General features: G+C 37.9%; 1 protein-coding gene across 1 annotated transcript in view; it reads right to left on the bottom strand.

Annotated features, from left to right (window-relative positions):
• The window catches only part of GUCA1C (guanylate cyclase activator 1C), a 38,868-nt gene that overhangs the window by 3,594 nt on the left and 14,755 nt on the right, over positions 1-20,519 (bottom strand). The window contains exons 2-3 of the mRNA XM_064644131.1: positions 4,231-4,380; positions 1,796-1,883 (exon numbers count right to left, since the gene is read on the bottom strand). Of these exons, the coding sequence (XP_064500201.1) occupies positions 1,796-1,883; positions 4,231-4,380 (238 nt within the window). The remainder of the gene's footprint in view (positions 1-1,795; positions 1,884-4,230; positions 4,381-20,519) is intronic.

Below are 20,519 nucleotides of genomic sequence, written 5' to 3'. Positions count from 1 at the left end.
CTTAGGCTTCAGTGAAAGTACTAAGACCTTGTCCAGGGGCTGGCATGCAGTGCCCTGAGATTGTTTGTGCTGCTTCTTTCAGTAGCAGTCCCCTTACATAATCATTCCAGAAGCAGAGACAAAACAAGCCATGTCTGTATGCTTGTATGCATCGCCTGCTTTGCCACTCATCCTCTCACTTCTGCTGAACTCTCCTCCTATCCCAGGCATTCCTTTCCGTTCCCCTCCCCTTCCCTCTGTGTTGCCTCTGACTGAGGTCTTTGGGTGGATGGGGTTCCTGGACTCATCACGTGGACATGTGGCATCATTTTCATGTTTATTCAGGTCAACTGGTCTTGAATTCCTTCCTTCTGTTCCCAGGCTGCACATTTCCAAGCACCACCAGCAGCGCACAAGAGCACAAACCGCGCTGCAGTTGCCAGTGAGATGTGGCTGCACTGGCAGGCCCAGGCTCGCTGCTGCCGGGATGGGCCTCGGATTTCCTCCAGCTAATGAAAATAAATTGCAAAACCAACAGGAGGTCTGTTTTAAGAATTGTTCTTTACAACCATGAGATTATTTATTGTTGTTTCATGTAAGGAAGGACATTGCAACTTATTTGTCTGTTTGCACGTTTCTTTAATAAGAAGCTACAGAGAGGCAGCATAGTTGAAGTTAAACTTGGTAAAACTCGGCCCGTTCCTCAGGTGGAGCTAGTCCTGTTGCTTTGCAGCAATTAAAACACTAACAAACTATGGAAAACAGTCTGAAAGGGAATTATTATGAAGATAATTCTAAATAAATCATGTTCTGGCTTTTCCTTGCTAAAATGTATGACACAAAATTATTTTTCCAGCTGATGTTTTAGCTCAGATACAATTGTTACTTGCAGTAAATATCTGGTCAAATTGGAGAATAATCATAGAATTTGGGTTTAGATGCTAGATCCTGACTGTGTTATTTGGAGTCCTTTTGTAATTTGTCTTCACCCAAAGAATGGGCCAAGGGGATGGGGGAAAAAAATTGTCTGCTAGTGCATCCTCCATATGTGCCACAAGATCACTGTATATTGTAAACAGCTTTTTAAAAATGTAACGTTAATACACCAAATAAGACCATAGAAATATCCCCCCAAAATGCCCAAAATTCCTGTCTGTGACTTCACTTTGTTCTGTAATGCTTTCCTAATATTCCTAGTTTGTCAGTGATTGCAGCAATTGATGTAAAATGTAATTGTCAGTGGAAGGAGGATCTTCATGATTAGAAGTTTGAGGGGAGATATTCACATGTGAGAAGTTTTCTGTTAGAAACAACTCTGAAGCAGTGAACTGAAGTCTTAGTTTACAAATGCAAGTCCAATTGGCTTAATCTAGCTATCTTGAGGAAAAAAACAGTAGCATGTGTTTTAGCATGTGTTAACAGTCAGCCTTCAAGGGACATCCAATATGCTGTCCAATCCTTAGAACATGCTAGAGCATATACAACCATGCATCTTATTTGTATTTTTTAAACGATTTTAGATAGATTAAGCCAACGCAAATACACTAAAAAAACCCCTCAATTACACTTTCATTTTGTTGTGCAACCAGAGAACTGGCATTTTTGGTGAACAATGCAAGACCTTTGTGCTTTAGCACCTACTGCATGTAATTCCTATGTCACTGATTTACACTTCACTGTAAAGCTGAAATAATATGGGTAAAAAAGAGTTTTGGCTTTCAGTTAATCTAAAACACTCAGTTCTTCAGTAGTGTGTGCAACTCCCTCTCTTCCAGAGGAAAATCCCTGCCAGTGCCAACGAAACCTAGATTCTTACCATCATTGTTCACATCTATCTTCTGAAATACCATGTTTGTGAACTCTTCAGCACTCATGTTGGTGTAGCCATTTATAGCCTGGATAGCCTGAGGGCAGAAACACAGAAAAGTCTTTCAGAGTTTTTTCCATCAAGTTGTAAAAACAATACACTGGCAGCACCAGTAATTGCAATGCAACTCTTTAGTTCCCAGACCCTTTCAAAAATCACTAAATAAATAGCTATTTCAAGTAAATCTTCAGTAATGAGGATTGCAATTTAATTAACATAACACAGCCTGAAGATTGCAGACTAATTTACATATCTCTGAAAGTCTGAAGAACCATGTGGCACCTCTGCTCTGTAATACACTTTAGATTCCACACCAGCATTTTTAACTGGCCCTAGAGAGTTCTGTGTCTTCAAAGTGCCCTATGGTCTATGTGATTTAAATACAGTACTGTTTTTCACAGCTGAAAGCACATGCAGAGAAAGCCTAAGCTATTTTTCTATTAAGACATGTTTAACTTAGTAATCACAAACAAAGTCAGACCAGCAGTCCTGGAAGTTGGCAGAATGTACTTGACCTCCAAAGAAGTTAAGAAAACCAAAAGTATCCCCTCTAGTTTGTTTTTTGGTTGTTGTTGGTTTTTGGTTTGTTTGTTTTCTTTTTTTTTTTTTTCTTTTGTTTGTTTTTCTGTAGGAAAAGGACTCAATATTTGGAGTAAAGGTATAAGTGAATGTTTTTGAAAAATTGTATCCCATTCACTGAGATGGTAATTTTTACACTGTGGTGATCATTTGGGTTAATAAAATAGGAGCCTCCATGCTAACATCCAGTGGTTCAGATGCAACAAGGATGTGTTTACAGAGTTAGATTCAAACTCAATATCCCAATTAGTAATTGACTGGGAAAATATGTGCATATATAAACATGCATATATGTTCTATAATGGGTATACTGTAGAATTTGTTTTTCTACACTTGAATGATCTTGAGGTGAACTGTGTTGTGTAAGAAAATTCACTATATGTGCCAGTTGTTTCTTTTGGTATTTCTGATATTATATTAGAAATCATTGTATTTAAATAAAATGTAAGTTAAACTTATTCAGCACTGATGTGAAATTCTTGACTGTCACTGTCTTTATTTTACTTTACAGTTTTTTAAAAACAGTAACCTTAATACATCAAATAAGACCATAAAAATGCCAACCCCCAAAGTGCCCAAAATTCCTGTCCATTTCAAAAGGAAACGAGAATTTTTGCAAAAATGGGTACATAAACTTATTTGTATTACTAATTCATACTTTAGATACTTTTGGTGTTTTATATGTCTGACTCTGCTACAGTCTTCAGAATAAAGTTGTACTTCTGCCACAGTTAAATTTATTGTAGTGCTAAGAGTAAAGCAGTGGTTCCTGAAGTATCTGAGTCACTGTCTACCACTGTCACCTTAAACAGTAAAACAAAATAACTGGGCATTGAAAGGGTGCATGGTTATCTGGAAGGAGTTTTGATAATGATTTGTTGGTTCAAAGTTTGCATAGCTGTAGAGACAGATGAAGTTTTAATAGGAGTTCTGCGATTCTAAATTAATGTCTCAGATATGACATATCTTTTTGGACAAGGCCTTTTTTACTGACATTTATTGCAATTCCAGGAAAAGTACTTTCCTTGTTTATGTTGTTACTTTGATCTGTAATGAGTCCTGTACATTTAGGGAGCAGTATTAAGCCATAGGTATTTGCAAGGAACCCTAACATACCTTTTGGATGAAAGCAGCTACTGCAGTTCAAAATATTATTTCACTAGAGCAAGTGAAAAATACAGAAATAATTTTAAAGAAAGAATTGCACTGCTTTGCTTTTGTGTGTTTGAAGTGGACCCATTTTCTGCAACATTTTGTCAATGTTTTTATCCCACTGTCACTATGTGATTTAATAGTAAAATTATATTTCCCTGATTAAGTTTTAAAATAGGGGTAATGGCAGTTGTAGTACACAAATCTAAAGGCCTTTCAAACAATTAAAATATTGCAATATTTTGTTGACATCTATAGTTTTCTTGCAGCGAGCTCACTTTGAGAAGTCAGTTTTCCACAATGGACTGGCACATACACTTGTAACCATCTGTTTTATTCATTATGCTGCTACAGTTCTACCCTGCCTTATAGTATAGTTTATCACAGTAATGCCTCTAGTGTTTCTACAGTTTTTCACTTTAAGTAAAGTATTTTATCTGTAGAACTATTGCTTAGAGTAAAATACTATTTAGATATGCTCAATAGGGAAGAAACTAATGGCAGGAGTGTCACTAGCCACTGTAAATTCTGGTTTTAGAACTGTAAAACATTAGGTAAAGTACAGACAATCCATTTACAGGGCATGAGGAACCACTGTTTCAGGGGCAATGCACTATGTCAAATGTTCTTGCTATTGGTCATAACTTGCTTACCGAGAATATGCTTAGTAGTTCTTTTTTGTCAATACATCCGTTTCCATCAGCATCGTATAGCTTGAAATACCATTTCAATTTTTGGTCAATTTTCCCTCGTATAACCAAATTTATTGCAGCTATGAACTCCAAGAAGTCTATAAATCCATCCTAAGAGAGAGAGAGAAAAAAAAAAACAACCAAACACCTATTTAATAATGCTGGTTTTCAGTTCATTCTGGTAATTGCACAGAAACAGGTCGTCAAAATCACTACAATACAATTGATTTATAAAGCACCTTAAGATAGAAATCTCCTGTGATATTTAAAAAGGATACACTCAAGTGGAAGATCTATAGGAAGAGGTGTTAGCAAAGACAGTTTTGTTCTCCCCTAAAAGCTGGGGGCAGTGTAGGCAAGGGGTAAATCTGTTCTGAGCAATTGTTATTGACAGGTTTTGAGAAGAAAAGAAAAAAAACGGTTTTGTGGGGAACTGCAACATGGGAAAAAGAGGAGTCTGGGATATCTGCTTTGGTACTAATGAAGTATGTACAGCAGAGTTGTTTACATCCATACTGCAGAACTACATATGCTTTCCAGTACAACAGAGCTGTCCCAGGTGCTTTTCATCTGAGAGATCATGTAATAATAATAATCTGGCATGAACCCCTCTGTGGTTTATCAATATAAACATCAGGTCTCTCAGATGAATACATTTTGCACGGGATATAAAGCCTTCAAATCATAAACTAGGCTCTAAATATTGAGGATTGGGGATATTCATAGGTAAAGAGCATTTCAGGTTGATTTAATTCTGACTCCTTCTCTGAAGCTGTCAAGGACAGGCCTCTATTGTCAGGTTCTTCTGTTTCTGTAAAAATGTGGTTAGGATGGAAGAAACAGTTGCTGAATTTGGATAGTACTTGCTCCAACTGTTTTCCATGTGCATATAAAGGAATTAACAGCTGGCAAATTTAGTCTTGTGATCTTTATGTTGGTCAGAATCCAATTGCTTGGAAAACCTTGGAAAGACAGTAATCAGTTTCAGAGGGCCTATGACTGAAAAGAGAAGGTTGGATGAGTGTCTAGTAGGTTTAGCATGTTGCTTATTTTTATTGTCATATATCAACACACATCTTGCCAGTTGAGGTTTTGCAATCACCAGGCATTAATGTATCCTCAGTCTGAAGGGAGAGAAGTCCTGTAAGGTTGCAGTGTGACTTACTGCCATAATGAGAATCCTAGACTCACTGAGGTTGGAAAAGACCCTTAAGATCATCAGGTCCAACAGTTAACTCAGCACTTCCAAATCCATCACTAAGCTGTGTCCCTAAATGCCACATCTGACATGTCTTTTGAAGATCTCCAGGCACTATCAGTATATTCTGGTGACAAGGAACGAAACACAAAAGCATGCAAAAAATGTCAACAAGCAGGAATTTACAAGGACTAAAAGATACTGAGATTGAGAGCTCTGCTGTTTACCTTCAGTTGAGAACAAACCAAAACAAATATAAACCTGTCCCCACACATCTATCTGCCTAGTGAATGTGAGTTCTCAAAGGCTGAATAAATTTTTTAAATAGGGGTCCATCCTCTTTTTTCTCTTCTTCATTCTCTTTTTAGATTCCTCAGAGTTGTGACCACATGATGCTGATCTGCATCAGAGCTCCTAGCAGCACCTTGTAGTACTTGTTTTGATTTCTGTGCAAGGCTGTTGGCAGAGTGGCACCTCAGAGATAAATCTAATGTATTCAAACACACTGGATTCAGTGTACATGCAGAAATGCTGTGTGCATACTGACTGTTGCTTCACAGACTCTCTGCAGGTTCTGTTGTGGTTGCTGGTTTTATGCTAATAGCAATCACAGCAAACACAGCAAAGGCAAAGACACCATTCAACCACTGTTTGGGATTAAATGAAATTTGACAGTAACTGCATGTAATTTTCAAACAAAATTAGGCCTAGTATTAAAAGCAGATGCTTTACCAAACATGACATATCATGCACCACAAACTTTATGCTTCTTTTTGGCAGACCAGCTTGAATTTCAATTTTTGCAAGTATTATTTCAAGAAGGATCTCATAAAGTATTTTGCTGGAGGACAAAATGTAATTTGCTGATTACATTTCCATCATCTGATTTGATGTATCTATTAAGAATATGGTTAGATGCATTTCACATTGCTGCTTTTTTATTGCATTTCATACTGCTTATTGAAACTACAGATTAATTTAGGATTGCTGAATGTCTGAGACTAGATTAATTTTGTTCTTTCTCCCTTACATTTCACCTGGGTTTTTTTAAAATATTATTTTGTTTGCCTTCTTTCTACATCTAGGTGTCACTATTGTTGTCCTGTCAAACCATCAGAAATTTGGACAATGTAAGAATCAGCTTAATGTGTTTGGGCATGTAATTCTGATCTGGTAGATCATATGGCCTGTCCCAAACAAGAAGGGACTGAAGGGCAAGGTCAAAAAACTCTCACCTCTGAAAAACACCTGAGAGAAATGGTAGTTGCCAAAAAAGCCCCAGTCACATTTTGTAGTTGTGCAAAGACCACCGGCAACATGTTAAGCAGCAGTCAGTCCACCAGGAATAGAAATACTGAGAAGGTAGGAATGATTGTCTACATGATGTGGAACCAGAAGCATTGCATAAAAGCATTGATGAGAAATGTACTGGTTTTCCTTTCTACACTAAAAAACATACACTGTAGGTAGAAAAGGAAACATTTATGAGATGCAAAAGAATAGCGATCTTGTTGCACGTATACAGAGTTTTCTCAGATAAATACTGTACTTTTTACAGTAACATCTCAAAATAGCTTATTAAATAATGAAAAAATCATAACAGTAAGCTATGAAGATCCTCCTGTGGTTCTGTGAGTACAACAAATAATGCAATAAATGTGTTATGATGTTATTAAAAGAATACTGCTGTGCTGATTTACCTATCTGCTGCTCTATAATCATTCACAATACAAGTATCCAGGTAGGTCCTTATGTATCTCTGGGCTCTGTAAAACATCACTCTGTGCAGCATGCACACTAAAGTATCTGTTGCTTGTTAGGAGGTCATTAATTCACAAGGAAAGGGCTACTGTAAAAATAATAAAATAAATAGTAAGAAAATAAAATTTAAAAACAATCCCAACAACATAATAAGCAGAACTGATTACCAGTGGTGGATTATATAAATAATTTACTTTTCATGCTTTACCCTGTTATTGTCTCAAAGGGCAAATTTGTAATATTTTTATTAAATGGAGTTAAACCTGCTTGTTCAGCAGCTTAGGATACAGAACAGACTTGGATGATGGATGCATTTATTCTGTTTGTGGGCTTCTTATCAGTGTCCGGGTGGTGCTGGCCCTGCTTTCCTTGTCTGCAGCACATCCCACTGGGATCCCATGGGCATCTGTAGGGATAATGAAATCCTGCACCCTCCCCTGCCTGAATGGGCAGAGGCAGATGGGGTCAGGTGCCCCTCTGAGTATGGTTAAAATAGAGGGACAGAGATCTCTCAATGCAGTTCTGAGGAGTGGGGTGGAGAGAGAAAAATAAAAATGGGTTCAAAACTACTTCTGGACTTTCTTCTATGCATAGTAGGCCTAATAAAAACATAGATCTATTTTTAGTCTTTTAACATCTTGACTGGATGAACTAGAAGCTTCAAGGATGCATCAGAGTTACACATGTGTTTGTGCCCTTTGATACTGCGCTTTTGTAACTTGTTTTGCTTTCGCTGATGAGTGATTTTTTAAGCCACTTGGAACAGTTTGATTCACGCAACAAAGACAAAGGGAGGCTCCAAAAATGACAGGAAAGTTTACTGATGATGTGAAATTGGTCCTCAGGACTCTGAGGGCACCACTGGCTCTGACTGCCGCTGCCTGGGGTCCAGGGCCTATTTCAGTTTTTCATTAGTTACTGGATCTCCTGAGGAGAAAGGAATTTAATTTTATCATTTTATGAGAGGTTTTTGCTTTGGAATGTCAGTCTACATGCTGTTGCTGGAAGCTGTTCACCATTATTGGGTGAGGACAGAGTTGTGTGTCCTCTGAGGACAAAGCCAGACCATGAGACATCGTCATGTTACATGACGGCCATTAATACCCCAGCCCTGGATCTGTAGGAGGGCATTACCCTTCCATTCCCAGAATAGCATTGCTAATCTTCACAGATCCTTTAAAAAGTCTTATGACTATGACTATCAACTATAGAGATTAAAAATAATTGACTTGCCAGCTATGAATACGTAGCTGATATGAAACAGCATCGTTATGAAAGCTTGCGCCAGAGTGATCCGAACTTGGTGTTTTGGCTGCCTAGCCCTTACCTGACTGACTTCCTGACAGTGACAATGCTACAGGGATAGTCAGCCATGTCCCGCTGACTACACATGTGGCTACACATGTGGAAAGGGACAGTTTCTGTCCCAGCAAAACTCTCTGGTGAGTGACCTCATCGTCTTACTTGGAGGACTCTAACAAGAGTCTATACAAAATAAGCAGTGCTTTTTTTCCAAAATTTGCTCCTGAAAAATCTCTGAACTCAACCTGAGACCAGGAGAATAGCTCAAGTGGTTTATCGGGATTAATAAGTGCACAGATATAGATGGTCCAGGTATTTCAAACCTAGGGCTTAGGTCATTAAGCTACCTTCCTTTCCCACCCCCTGTCTTTCAGAATACTACTTAAACCTCTTAAGACAGAGGGAAGAGGCATAGATCAACAGCTCAGAATAACTGTGAAATTTATAGCTAATCCTATGTGCTTCTCTTTTTCTCTCTGCACCCGATTTCAAATATAACACTGCTTTCTCTGCCCTCAGAAATCTAAAGGAGGATTCATTTCACTCCACTTCATCTTCCCTCATTTCATAGAATCATTTTGGTTGGAAAAGGCCTCCCAGATCATTAAGTCCAACCATCCTTGCTTTGTTTTTCCTTCTTAATACTTTCAGCTGTTCCTCAAAGTTTGCATGCACATTATTGAAGAAATACACAGCTACTTGTACCTCTGTTACTTTGACACATCCCTACGGTCTGATATTGGAGTTTGGGGATTGGACAGAGCTCCAGATACCCTACAGGCTATGGCCAGAATCACCAGTTTTGTAAGTAAATAAAGCTGGCATTTGTCATGGGGCGGGAGAGACCTCAGCAAGCAAAGACTATTAGAGAGGGATGAAGAACAAAGCAGGGAATTGGGAGCTGCAGACTTGTTAAGCGGTTTTGTAATCATTGCACACCAACAGTTACATAAAGAGATGAGGCTGTATTGACCAGACTGTTACACAAGGTTCTGCTTCGCCCAGATGAAGAGGACCTGCAAGGTCTGGCGACCTGGAAATTACCTGGACCTTTGTGTCGGAGGAGTTGGAAATGCAGAGCCAGCTATGCGTCCTAGCTTGTACACTCCCCTGGTAAAACCTGGTGAAATCCTAAACGTTAAGATGACAAACAGTTTTCTTTCTTTAAAATGAACCACTACCCCCCAACTCCCTGCCATCAAGCAGAATTTTCTTTCCAGATTACTGGAGAAGCAGAGAGACAGGGAAGTCACCGAGGCATTGGGCTGTGGCCTCTGCTCAGCCTGCATCATGGCATCGTAGTGCCCGAGAAGGCTGTACTGGAAAGACCTAGCCCTTTCCCATCCTCTCCTGGATGGTGGTGTTCAGCTTTCTAATTTTGAGCTTCTCCCTGTGCTTTTAGGAGCATCTTTCCCAACTTAAAACAAAGCAGTAGGCAAAAGAGAAAAAAACCCACAAAAAATATAACCACGGTAACACATTTTCCAGCAAATTTCTTGCTGAGAATTCAAGCAAATTTTTCTTGTTTGACAAACCCAAAAATGTAACAGGACAAACTTCCAGGAAAAGGACATTGAACACATACACATCTTTTAGCAGCAAAGATGCTCTATTTGGCAGAGTATGTCAGATGCATTTATATAATGCTGTTAGAATCTCAAGGGATGTATGCAAAAAGACTCCTAAAAGTTACACACATATACTTTCATTGCCTAAACTACTTGGAATTATCAGATAAAGGACTTCAGTGAAGTAAAATGTTAGTTAAAACACCACATTCAATTTCTGCTGCATTTTTTCTGCAAGAAGTATTTTAAAGTGTCGCTCACCAGCAACATTGTCACCAACAAATATGTGAGTCATGTTTGCATACTTTTTATGTTTTAAATAAATACTTAAATGATAAAGGGGAAAAAGAAGAAAATGTAAACCTCTTACTGCTCTATTCTTAATTAATAAGGAAATTAATAGAAAAAAAAGATAGTTGTGCTTTTAAAAAATGCTTAAAATGTCTTTAAATAAAAGAAGCAGATTCCTGAATTTTTCATATTAAAATTACTTTCCCCTTTATATACATCATAATTTAACATGTAATATTTAAAAGCAATTATGATTAATTGTACAAAGTTAATCTTCATTGCCTATTCACAAAGTTATAGTGACAAAATTACAGTGTTAGCTGGTAATGGTAGTAATGCGCTCCAAATGCTTTTTAAGCTCAGTGAAAACTGCAGAGTACAAGCTAATTTGCTTACACTTAAATTAAATTTTCAAAGAAACATGTTTGTTAGAAAAGTGTAGTTGCTTCAGTTTGATGAATAATTTTTGTCCCTGAGTGACTGTGGAGGAAACAACTCTAAACCCTTTCTTTTGTTTTAAAAACAGTCAGGGAGTATAGGAACAGATGCAGCACAGTTCAATAGGAGATTGTGTAGATAATTAAGTTTACTTTTAAATAAAATTGAAATTCATCATTCTTTCACATTCCTCCCTTTCTATACTGACTAACATTGAGTTTTGCTGCATTTGTTTCTGGAGGACATTCAGTAAAAATACATGTGATACACATTTAATCCATATTAAAGAAAAAAACATAAAGCCAAAGAATCACTTGACCAAACCTCTAGGTGCTGGATTTTCACTGTCAGTACTTTTTGGCAACAATTCATTTTCTCTAGGTCTCTTGTGCAACGTGGTCAGCATTACAGCTTCATATAGGACCTGCGGGCTGGGCTTCCTTAACCTGCAGATCTCAGGTGCTGTGTCCTGCTGTGAAAGGAGACCTCCAACAGCCACCTGCCAAAGCATGGGTGGATGGAGTATCATAGAATCATAGAGTCAGTCGGGTTGGAAAGGACCTCCAAGATCACCAAGTCCAACCCTTGATCCACTACCACCATGGTTACCAGACCATGGCACTAAGTGCCACATCCAGTCTCATCTTAAAAACCTCCAGGGATGGAGAATCCACCACTTCCTTGAGCAGCCCATTCCAATGCCTGATTACCCTCTCTGCAAAGAATTTCTTCCTAACATCCAACCTAAACCTCCCCTGGCAGAGCTTAAGCCTTGCCCTATGCACAAACCATGCCTTTGGCCCAGGCATCCTCTACAGTGGGATGGACCCTCTGCCCAAGTGTAGCAAATCTCTGTGGCAAAAGCAGTGAGCCTGGGCACGCCGTGCAAAGATGGCAAGGAAGAGGCTGTTCAGTGGGGTGGGGGCACTCCATGGTGTGCACTGTGAGTAGGGCTGCCCCACCTCATAACCTAATCCAATCCAGCTACGCGTCAAGGCTGTGCGATGCAAGGAAACTGCAATCGGAATATTACTTAATAGGACTTGTCTGTTTGAATATTTTGAAATTATGATTTTTAAAGAGAAAAATTCAAAATTCAGATTATCTTTTTGAAAGGCAAAAAAAAAAAAAAAAAAGAAAAAGCCACTAAATTGTGCAATGCTGTAGTGGAAATCTGAGACAGATATCACTTTAATGTCCCATAGAATTGGCCTTCTATGCTTGATGGTGCTGTAGCACTATTAGGCATTTTTTACCTCTGGTCCAAAACTTTTATATCATAACTCAGAACACATAATGTCAAATCCTATAGTCAAGAATTCAACTGTACTTAAATTAAGCAAGTGATGATTTTAATGATAATGTAGGCTTTTAGCTGGTAATTACACGTTATTACGGCATAAGTTTGTGCTATCAGAGCAGTGAGTCCTGTGCCAAACCACTAGGAAACAAAATTAAGATTATGAAATTGCACCAATAATTGTGGAACGTCCTTACAAAGTAACAGAATCAATATATAAAACTGAACATAAAAAGTGGGGGAGGTGGTTCAGAAGGAGAAAAAAGACATTCCTAAGACCAGTCTATAAATAAATAGTGCTTCATGGAACCAGGTGAAATATTCATAGAACATAGTCCTTATTGCATAGAATTTTTAAAAAGGGTACTGCACCTTTCAAAGGCACTTAAGCATGCTGAGAAAAATTATATAACTACACTGCCTTGCACACAGCAAAGCACAATTTAACCTCCTCATTTACAGTAATCAGGCTAGTTACTTTACATTTGAGATAATTTTATGCAACATTACTCCAGATTAAAGAGAAACAAATTATTTGGCTTTGTTGTTTTTGTTGCTTTTGTTGGATTGTGCCTGAAACTAATGGGAAAAGGATTTGTACATGTCACCTTCAAAATGTCCAAATATTTCAGGAAGTAAGAACTGTTTTTGTTACTTCTGACAGAAGAATTCTTTCTGGCTAAGACATCTCTAGATTCTTATTTTCTTCTAACCCTTGGTTTAGAAGCTGATTAATTTTTTGACACAGTTTTTTATTTTTGTGACTGTCATGATAATAAATTTTTTAAGCATTTCTTGTTGTGAGGAATTATTGGAGGCAATTATGAGAGCGAAAAAGGCTTCAAAGTAAGAAAAAGTGAGAGTTAGACAGCTCTGGGCAAAGTGGTAGTGCTACAAGTGCTGGGCCAACACAAGAACCGTGGAAAAGGAATAATGTAAAACATAGCCTGCCTTGACACAGGATCAGCTTATGTGGCTCTTGGCCCCACAATGTAGTGTGTAATGCAGATGCTGCTGCTGCTGCAACGTTATTGCCTTGGTTAAACTAGCTGGTTACAGCTAAGAAAAGTGTCCAGGGAGTCATTTCAAACTGAAAACTTCCCTAATGTTATGGGTGTTGCTGAACTTATGTTTGCACCACTATTCAGTCACTTAGGATACAAAAGAGGAAAGCTGTTCAGGAAAGTTTGGAAAATATTTCTCTGATTATCATCCTTATTCTTCCTGCTTTGCATAACTATTAACTATTTCACCTGATTTTATTGTATCAGCTTTGGTTATCTCTGCAAACATATAAGGATGCAGCCAACAGGCTAAGCAGTTCCTTAGGCAGCCTGAAAATTCATATCAAAGCAACTATTCCTGGTTCTGAGGACACATCAGAGCAAGACAATCTGAGAAAGAAAGTCCAACTGAAAATAATATTTTCTAGCAAAGGAGAGTTATCAAGATGCTCTGAGCCATTATGGTTAATCCCACAAGAGGTGGAAACACTTAAGATTTAGATTCTAGGTAGTTTCTGAAGCACTGATCACCAGCACTCATTTTATTTCATCCTTTAAGGGCTCTTCCTACCTTCTGTGAATATGTGGAAGGCAGCTAACACATAGTGCCAGCTTACTCTTGCGAAGTTGGGCCACGTCAATCTTTAACAAAATAAAGTCTTCACTAGAATCTCTAGACCAATTGCCTCATATAGATGAAAATAATATTCTTCTGTCTCTCACAATTCTTAAGAAGAGGGAAAAACTGGAGGGAGAAAACAACTGAAAGTCAAATGAAGAATAAGTTACAATAATCGACAAAACACCTCTGAGAAATATCACATCTTTCTGTGAACATTTGCATGCTTTTCATGGAATATGAGGTGCAACCACTGCTTTCACAGAGAATTTCATGGCCAAATGACTCTCATGTCCTTCTACTACAATACCAAAGAAGATGCACCTGGCTAATCACATTCATGCCCCTATAACCAAAGATAACATCTATTTATATACAGAACACAAAATCAGGTGATAAAAAGTCTACCTGAAAATCTAAACTATAAAGACACAGCAGGACAGTGGGGAAGGAGCTAGGACAAAAAAAAAAAGGAAAGGTAGTCTACCTCCCAACACTTGTCAGGATTGTGCAAAGTACATGGAGTGAAGGGAAACAATTATTCTTCAGGGAAAAAAAGGTAGCCTGAGATTTAGTTTACATTGCAATATAGTCATTTTGACACACAACGAAGATCTATTGAAGTGACACATTTTTGCTTTCCTTATTATCTGTTCTACATCAAACAGCCCTTTAAACTTTATATTTTAAAATTGATTCCTTTTAAAATGTTTTTTATCATTCTAATCTGCATAATTATGTCAGATGAACTCTATTTTATCAGAGAACTACTTTAAATTTTAAATGAAAAGCACAAGCTAGAAAAATGATTAAAGATTGACATCAGCTGGTGCCTTATCTAAAGATTTCTAAAACTGCTGGGGAGTGTCCATTTTTGTGCATCTACCAACTTTATCTCTGCATACGAAGTGTAGGAAAAAATAGTGCTTGTGGTCTGTCCAATGCTTTATAAATATTAACAGAAAATCCTTGAACTTGCATAATTTTCCTTCAGTGCCACATACCTATTAATCTTCTTTGCTCTTCACCGTAATCCTACCTTTTAAAATCCGATTTTCTTACAAAGCAACTGACAGATATTCCTGTAAGTAGTTTCAATTAATGAGAAAAGAAGCAGTAAGAGAACTACAATAGCACATCCCATTTTCAGTAGGTATCTTCACGTTAAATGGCTATGCAAATTTTGTCCTTCACAGGTCGTAAGAACACAATCAATCAATTATCACAGTATTCAGTTTTTATTTTTAGTAGTGGCAAAACCTATCTACAAGCCAGTGAGAGTGAATGGCAATGATCTGGGTTTCTGTTTTAAAGAAAGAAGGTATTTTAGAGTAAGTGTTAAATAGTAGCAGTGCTGACTATAGAATTTTTCCTTAGTTCTGCTTAAGATCAACTAACACTTCCAACTATATTATGGATACAGCAGACATTATTTTCCTAGATATGTTTTCTCCTTTAACATCAGTGGAACCTCATTTTGACAGATATAATCACTCTGAAATACATATTCTCACAGAAACCCAAATATACATCAGTATACTTGGCAACTACTGAGGTATTTTAGATAAACATAGCTGTTTCCCCTCTAAAATTCATCAGTAGGATGCATGAACCAGAACTGCATGACATTGTGTGTGGACTGAGATGCAGAGGTAATAAAAAAAGTAGGAAGAATTAAATTTATCTGTATGTGCCTGCAGACTTATCATTTTTATATTACAAACAGTTTAAGGTTGAAGAAGACTGAGATAATTTTTCCCTAAAGAGGGACTCTTTTACAATCTAATAAACGGGGTCCTTTAAAAAATTAATTTGAATGGACTTGTATTTTAATGAAGATATTATTTTCGAAGGTTTTCATTGGAAAGCTGTGGCAGAAGATAAACCTACCATTTATTATACTGCCAATGTCATTATATAAATAATGCTTACAAGTATTAATGTACGAGTCATCAATAAAAACTTTTGCTGAAATGCCACCTCCTGCACTGCTTGTGATAATCTCCAGGAAAGTTAACTTTGCAATTACAGTTCTGAACATTCAGCATCTTTATTTTTCAGTGCCGCTAAGAATGATGAAGAGAACAACTTTCAAACTTTGTTAGCGTATTTGTTTGTTTGTTTGTTTGTTTAATTATTAGCAAAACATCCCACAGAGGTCAAATAAGGGCTGAAAAGTCTTCACACATAGCCCTTGTTTTTAAGAAATATCGAAAAATTGAAGACATCTGTGTACTTGGTGTATAAGGTCATTTAATTACATATCTGCTGGTGATCTGCACAAGAGAGACACCAGAAATGGTTAGCATTTATTTAGCACACTCTTGAGAAGAAAGCTTTTAGGGCATTACCTTTGTCCCTAACCTCCCGTAGAACAGGCCCTGACTGGAAATAGCCTTTGTACATTGAGCAAGTGCACTCTGTTGAGCCAGAGGTGTGATTCCCTGTACAGTCCTATGCTCTGACACATATAAGCACAGGAGCTGAGTCCCAGAAGCCATACCACCACAGCAGCATTTTGGCATGGTCGGTTAGTGCAATGCTCTGAGCTTACACGCTCTGCCTGCTGCCAAGACCAGAGCTGACCTCAGTCTCTCCATGGCGTTGAATTGCCCTGTGAAGACGTACCCTTCCCTGTCATACACCCACTGGCCAGAGTAATCTCCATGAGTGGGGAAATCTCCAACCTGAAGAAATACAGGGAATGATAAGGCTTGTCTTGCAACTGAATTCCTGTTGGTATTTATCTGGGCAACCTGAGTGACGCAAGTTTTGATGGGTCTTTCAATCAATCATAAATTGTCAAAAAAACTTACCGTGCTGCCATAATTCCTTTTTAACTATTTTCAATCTACTGGAAAGTTGTTTTCTTTTTAAATAACAATCCTAAGAAGGAGAAGGATGTCTGTAACAGGCTTCAGCTGGAAGCAGGAAAGCTAATGAGGAGGTGAAATGCAATTCACAACTGTAATTACCTCCCTGTGCCACAGTCCCATTGGCATCCCACGATGCACGTTAATATTCTACATCTTACATGCTAGAGGTTTTTAACTGGGCACACATGAAACACAGAGGAGAAAGTCTATGCACATTTCCATGAGTGTTTTATCATTTTATTCTGTGATGGAATACCTCCAAGCATGGATCTCCCCAGCTTAACTGAAGAGGTATTAGGATGCTATAACAGGAATTGTAGATTAATCTCAGAGCTAACCCTATATAGCAGAGCTTTCTGAGCAGATTCCTATTTTGAGGAAACGGAAGCCTACATGAGAAAAGTATCTTTTATGCTGAGAGTAGAAGACCATATTAAATGACTCAAGTTTTCCATTATGAGTTTCTTTAGATTTAGATCAACTGGTAACTATATGCTCTTATGATAAACTTAAGCAATAGAAGTCATAACAATTTTAAACAGTAAACCCTCACTATTAAACCATGGTTATAAAAGGAAAAAGGTCAGCTAATATATCTACAAAAAGTCAGCTGGAGGAAGCATGGGAGAAGGTCCAAGTTTGTTCAGAATATTCTATGACTGTGACTATGGTAGCTGTCTAACAGCACTTCTATATAAAGAGTATTATTAAGAGGAAGGAAATAATTTCTATCAAGAAATTTTGTGTACTTTGCCACTCACTGGAATAGTGACCCCTTTATTAGAAAGCAAAAACCAGACAAGAATACAGTAGCAAAGGAAACAAAATTTTAATCTACTTACTGGAGAAGTTGTTATAGCACTGAAGGAACTGAACGTAAGCAAAAGCTCAAATGTCCAAATTATTTCTGAATTTGTGCGTTGTGCTTGCAACCACTTACATCCATTAATTTCTATGGCTTGGAGATGAAAGATTATCATCTGTATAATACTGCACAGTGCCTAAATGTTCTACATAATGCCAAGGAAGGATATTGTCCCCTTTGTACAATCATAGCTGCCATTTCAGAGCCCACCGTGTGATACTCCCAGTCAGCCATCCACTGATCACTCTTCAACTGTACTTAACTAAAAAGCATTTTTCAGGATCAAAGTCTACATTTTTGCCAAAAGCCCTAGGGAGGAGAAAAAGCTGTAGAAAGGTTATAGGACAAAAAGTGAGTGCATGGAATAAAGAGATCATCATAGCATAAACCACTCCTTTTTTCTTGCCCTGAGAAGCTGGGCTTTGCCAATTTATTCCCAGCTTAATTAAATAAAAACTGTCACAGCCCTGTACTTGAAAAGTGTTTGATCGATGCTGGTTGTTTCTAAAGGTATTCCTGAAACATAGTGGTCATTAGTTGCTGTAATAAAGGAAAAAAAGTTAAGAAAACAGAGCAGTGTTAACAATGCTAGAAAAAGAAAAAGACTATATGGCAACTGGAATATAATCATTGTGCTGAATAGAGATTAAAATACAACAAACCTGTAAAACTCTGTAAAAAGCTGTTGTGAGCCCAGGATTTAAATCTTGCATCTCAAATTATTCCTTTCTGGGTTTTTTTTGTGTCTCGAATAAACTGGTTTTAGATTTGTTTGTCTGACATCCTTCCCTAGCCAGGTTGATCCTCTAAAAACCTAACACACCTTTACAAATGCTCACAGGCTAGTGATCTACCTGAGTGATGACTGCCTGCAGAGCAGGGCGACACAGCTCTGTAACACCAGATAGAAAAGCAACAATTAGCATATGGTTCCTATGTTAAATGTGTTTGGCCACTGCCACAGCAACTAAAGGTGAGCAAATGCTCTTTCCCTCCACAGCCACATAGACTAAGGTTTTCTACACCTAGTGAAAGGTGCTACATGGAAGTACCAGATGACCATGTCTTCAGCTAAGGAAAATATATGTTGTCTGTGTGGGAGCCAGCTACGTTACAGAGAGCTGATTGCAATCACAAGTAGTTATTGCAGTAGGAGGGAGGCTAAATTAGAAATACAGCCTGGAGAAACTACTTGACCTCTTCATTCAGTAGTCTGTTTTGTCTTCTAACTTGTACATTGTATGTAATCACCTCATCTGAGTTACATTTTCCTCTCTGCCACAGGTTCAATATAGTACTTTGGGAAAATCCATTTATCTACATTGCGCTTCATCTTCGTTTAAGTGCAGACCATATTTCCCCTCTGTCTAACGTTGTTGCAAGAACCTAGTAACTTTGAGCACAACAATGTTTTCATATGCTTATATACAAGCACAGGATAAGTAACGGATAGAAGAATAACGAGTGAGCTGGAAATTACATCTCATTTTCAGAATTGTTTCTTGACATTTTTTAAGTGCCCCTGGAAAGTACCAACAAAATTCCTATTCCAAGCCCTCACAGCACAGTCCCACTTCTTCACCTCGAGTACACCCTAATGACAACCCTGACCACAATAGCAGTTTTGGGAGCAGAGCACAAAAAAGACCCTTCAGGCTACAACTCACAAACAAAGCAATAGCATGAGATAAAAAATAAATAAGGAAAATAAGGCTTACGTGGTTCAGATCAAAGATGTCAAACACTCGTTTAATGTATAGATCAACCTGTGGATCCGTCCCTGGAATATCCAAAAGTCTCTTGAATTCATGCAGACTAAGCATCCCAGATGGACATTCTCTCATAAATTTGCTGTAATAATGGTGCATCTGAGCAGGGGCATCTTTAGGTATAGATTCTTGGGAACCCATGTTATCACAGAGAAACTGTCTCTATTCACATTTCTATCTGCCAGGTTCAGTCTTGCTTATGACCACAACTCAGGCTAATACAGCTTTTAAATGGCCACGTTAAACATCTTACAGTGATAAGTTTCTATTTTTATTTAGCGCCTATTGATACTTGTGAGAGATTACCTTTAATGCCCAGTTCTAAAATAGATGGGATTTCACAATCTGGCTCAGGTAGAAGCAAAGACCACTATGCTCAAATTGTAGTTCACCACTCTCCCATTGACTACAAACACTAATGTTATGAAAAGAAAAATGAGGAGATCCTAAATTGATTGATTTTGAATTATATACAAACAATTATCAATACATGAGTCTAATCCTAGACTGCCTGTAAGGAATAGCTGTAACTTTTGCTGTAAATAAGGATGGAAAATGCCCATTATTACATCCTCTTTATTTTAAGTGTATTAAGCCTTTCCAAAAATTGAGCCCTTTGAACTCCTTCTGAGGTACTTTTTATCATAAATATGCTGTGTGGTATCTGTTATTTATGTGCAATTGCACCCTATTTCCTCCCTCTCAGCACGGGTTCCTAGATACAACACACAGTTTTGGTCACCAGCCTCGTGACAGAAGCTGAGTGGAAGAGAAATCTTTTATTGTAACTTCTTTCACAAGAATCAACTTAATCTGATACGTGAATTAAATAAGGTTTCGTTGCTATTGGTCAGTGCTCTAGTCGTGTTTTTAATTTACAGTTTTCAGGAGCTGAATTCCTTTTTCCTCTGGAAGTTCAAGGAAGGGCTTAAGTATCAGTAATACTTCTGTACTGATTAGTTTTTATACAAGGAGAAGAGTGGCTCAGGAGTATTACTACAGGACAAAGAAGTTTGGATCTATAAATACCAGTGTAAAAATATAGGACATTAGTGATGCAGAAAAAAAGACACTGCCACTCATCCTTTTCATTTATAATCACACAGTGGAGTTAAAGAGCAAAGTCCTGTGAGGTGGTGAGTGCCCAGGAAAAACAGCAACTGTCCTCCAGCCTGACTTCAGCTAGAGAACAATAAATATCTTATAAGATCAGGTCAGTTTTTGAGAAGGACTCCCATACTCTTAGTGCCCTGTGCTAC

Source organism: Pseudopipra pipra, chromosome 2 (genome assembly GCF_036250125.1).
Source record: "Pseudopipra pipra isolate bDixPip1 chromosome 2, bDixPip1.hap1, whole genome shotgun sequence".
Classification (NCBI taxonomy): Eukaryota; Metazoa; Chordata; class Aves; order Passeriformes; family Pipridae; genus Pseudopipra; species Pseudopipra pipra.
This window is presented reverse-complemented; position numbering and strand designations above follow the sequence as displayed.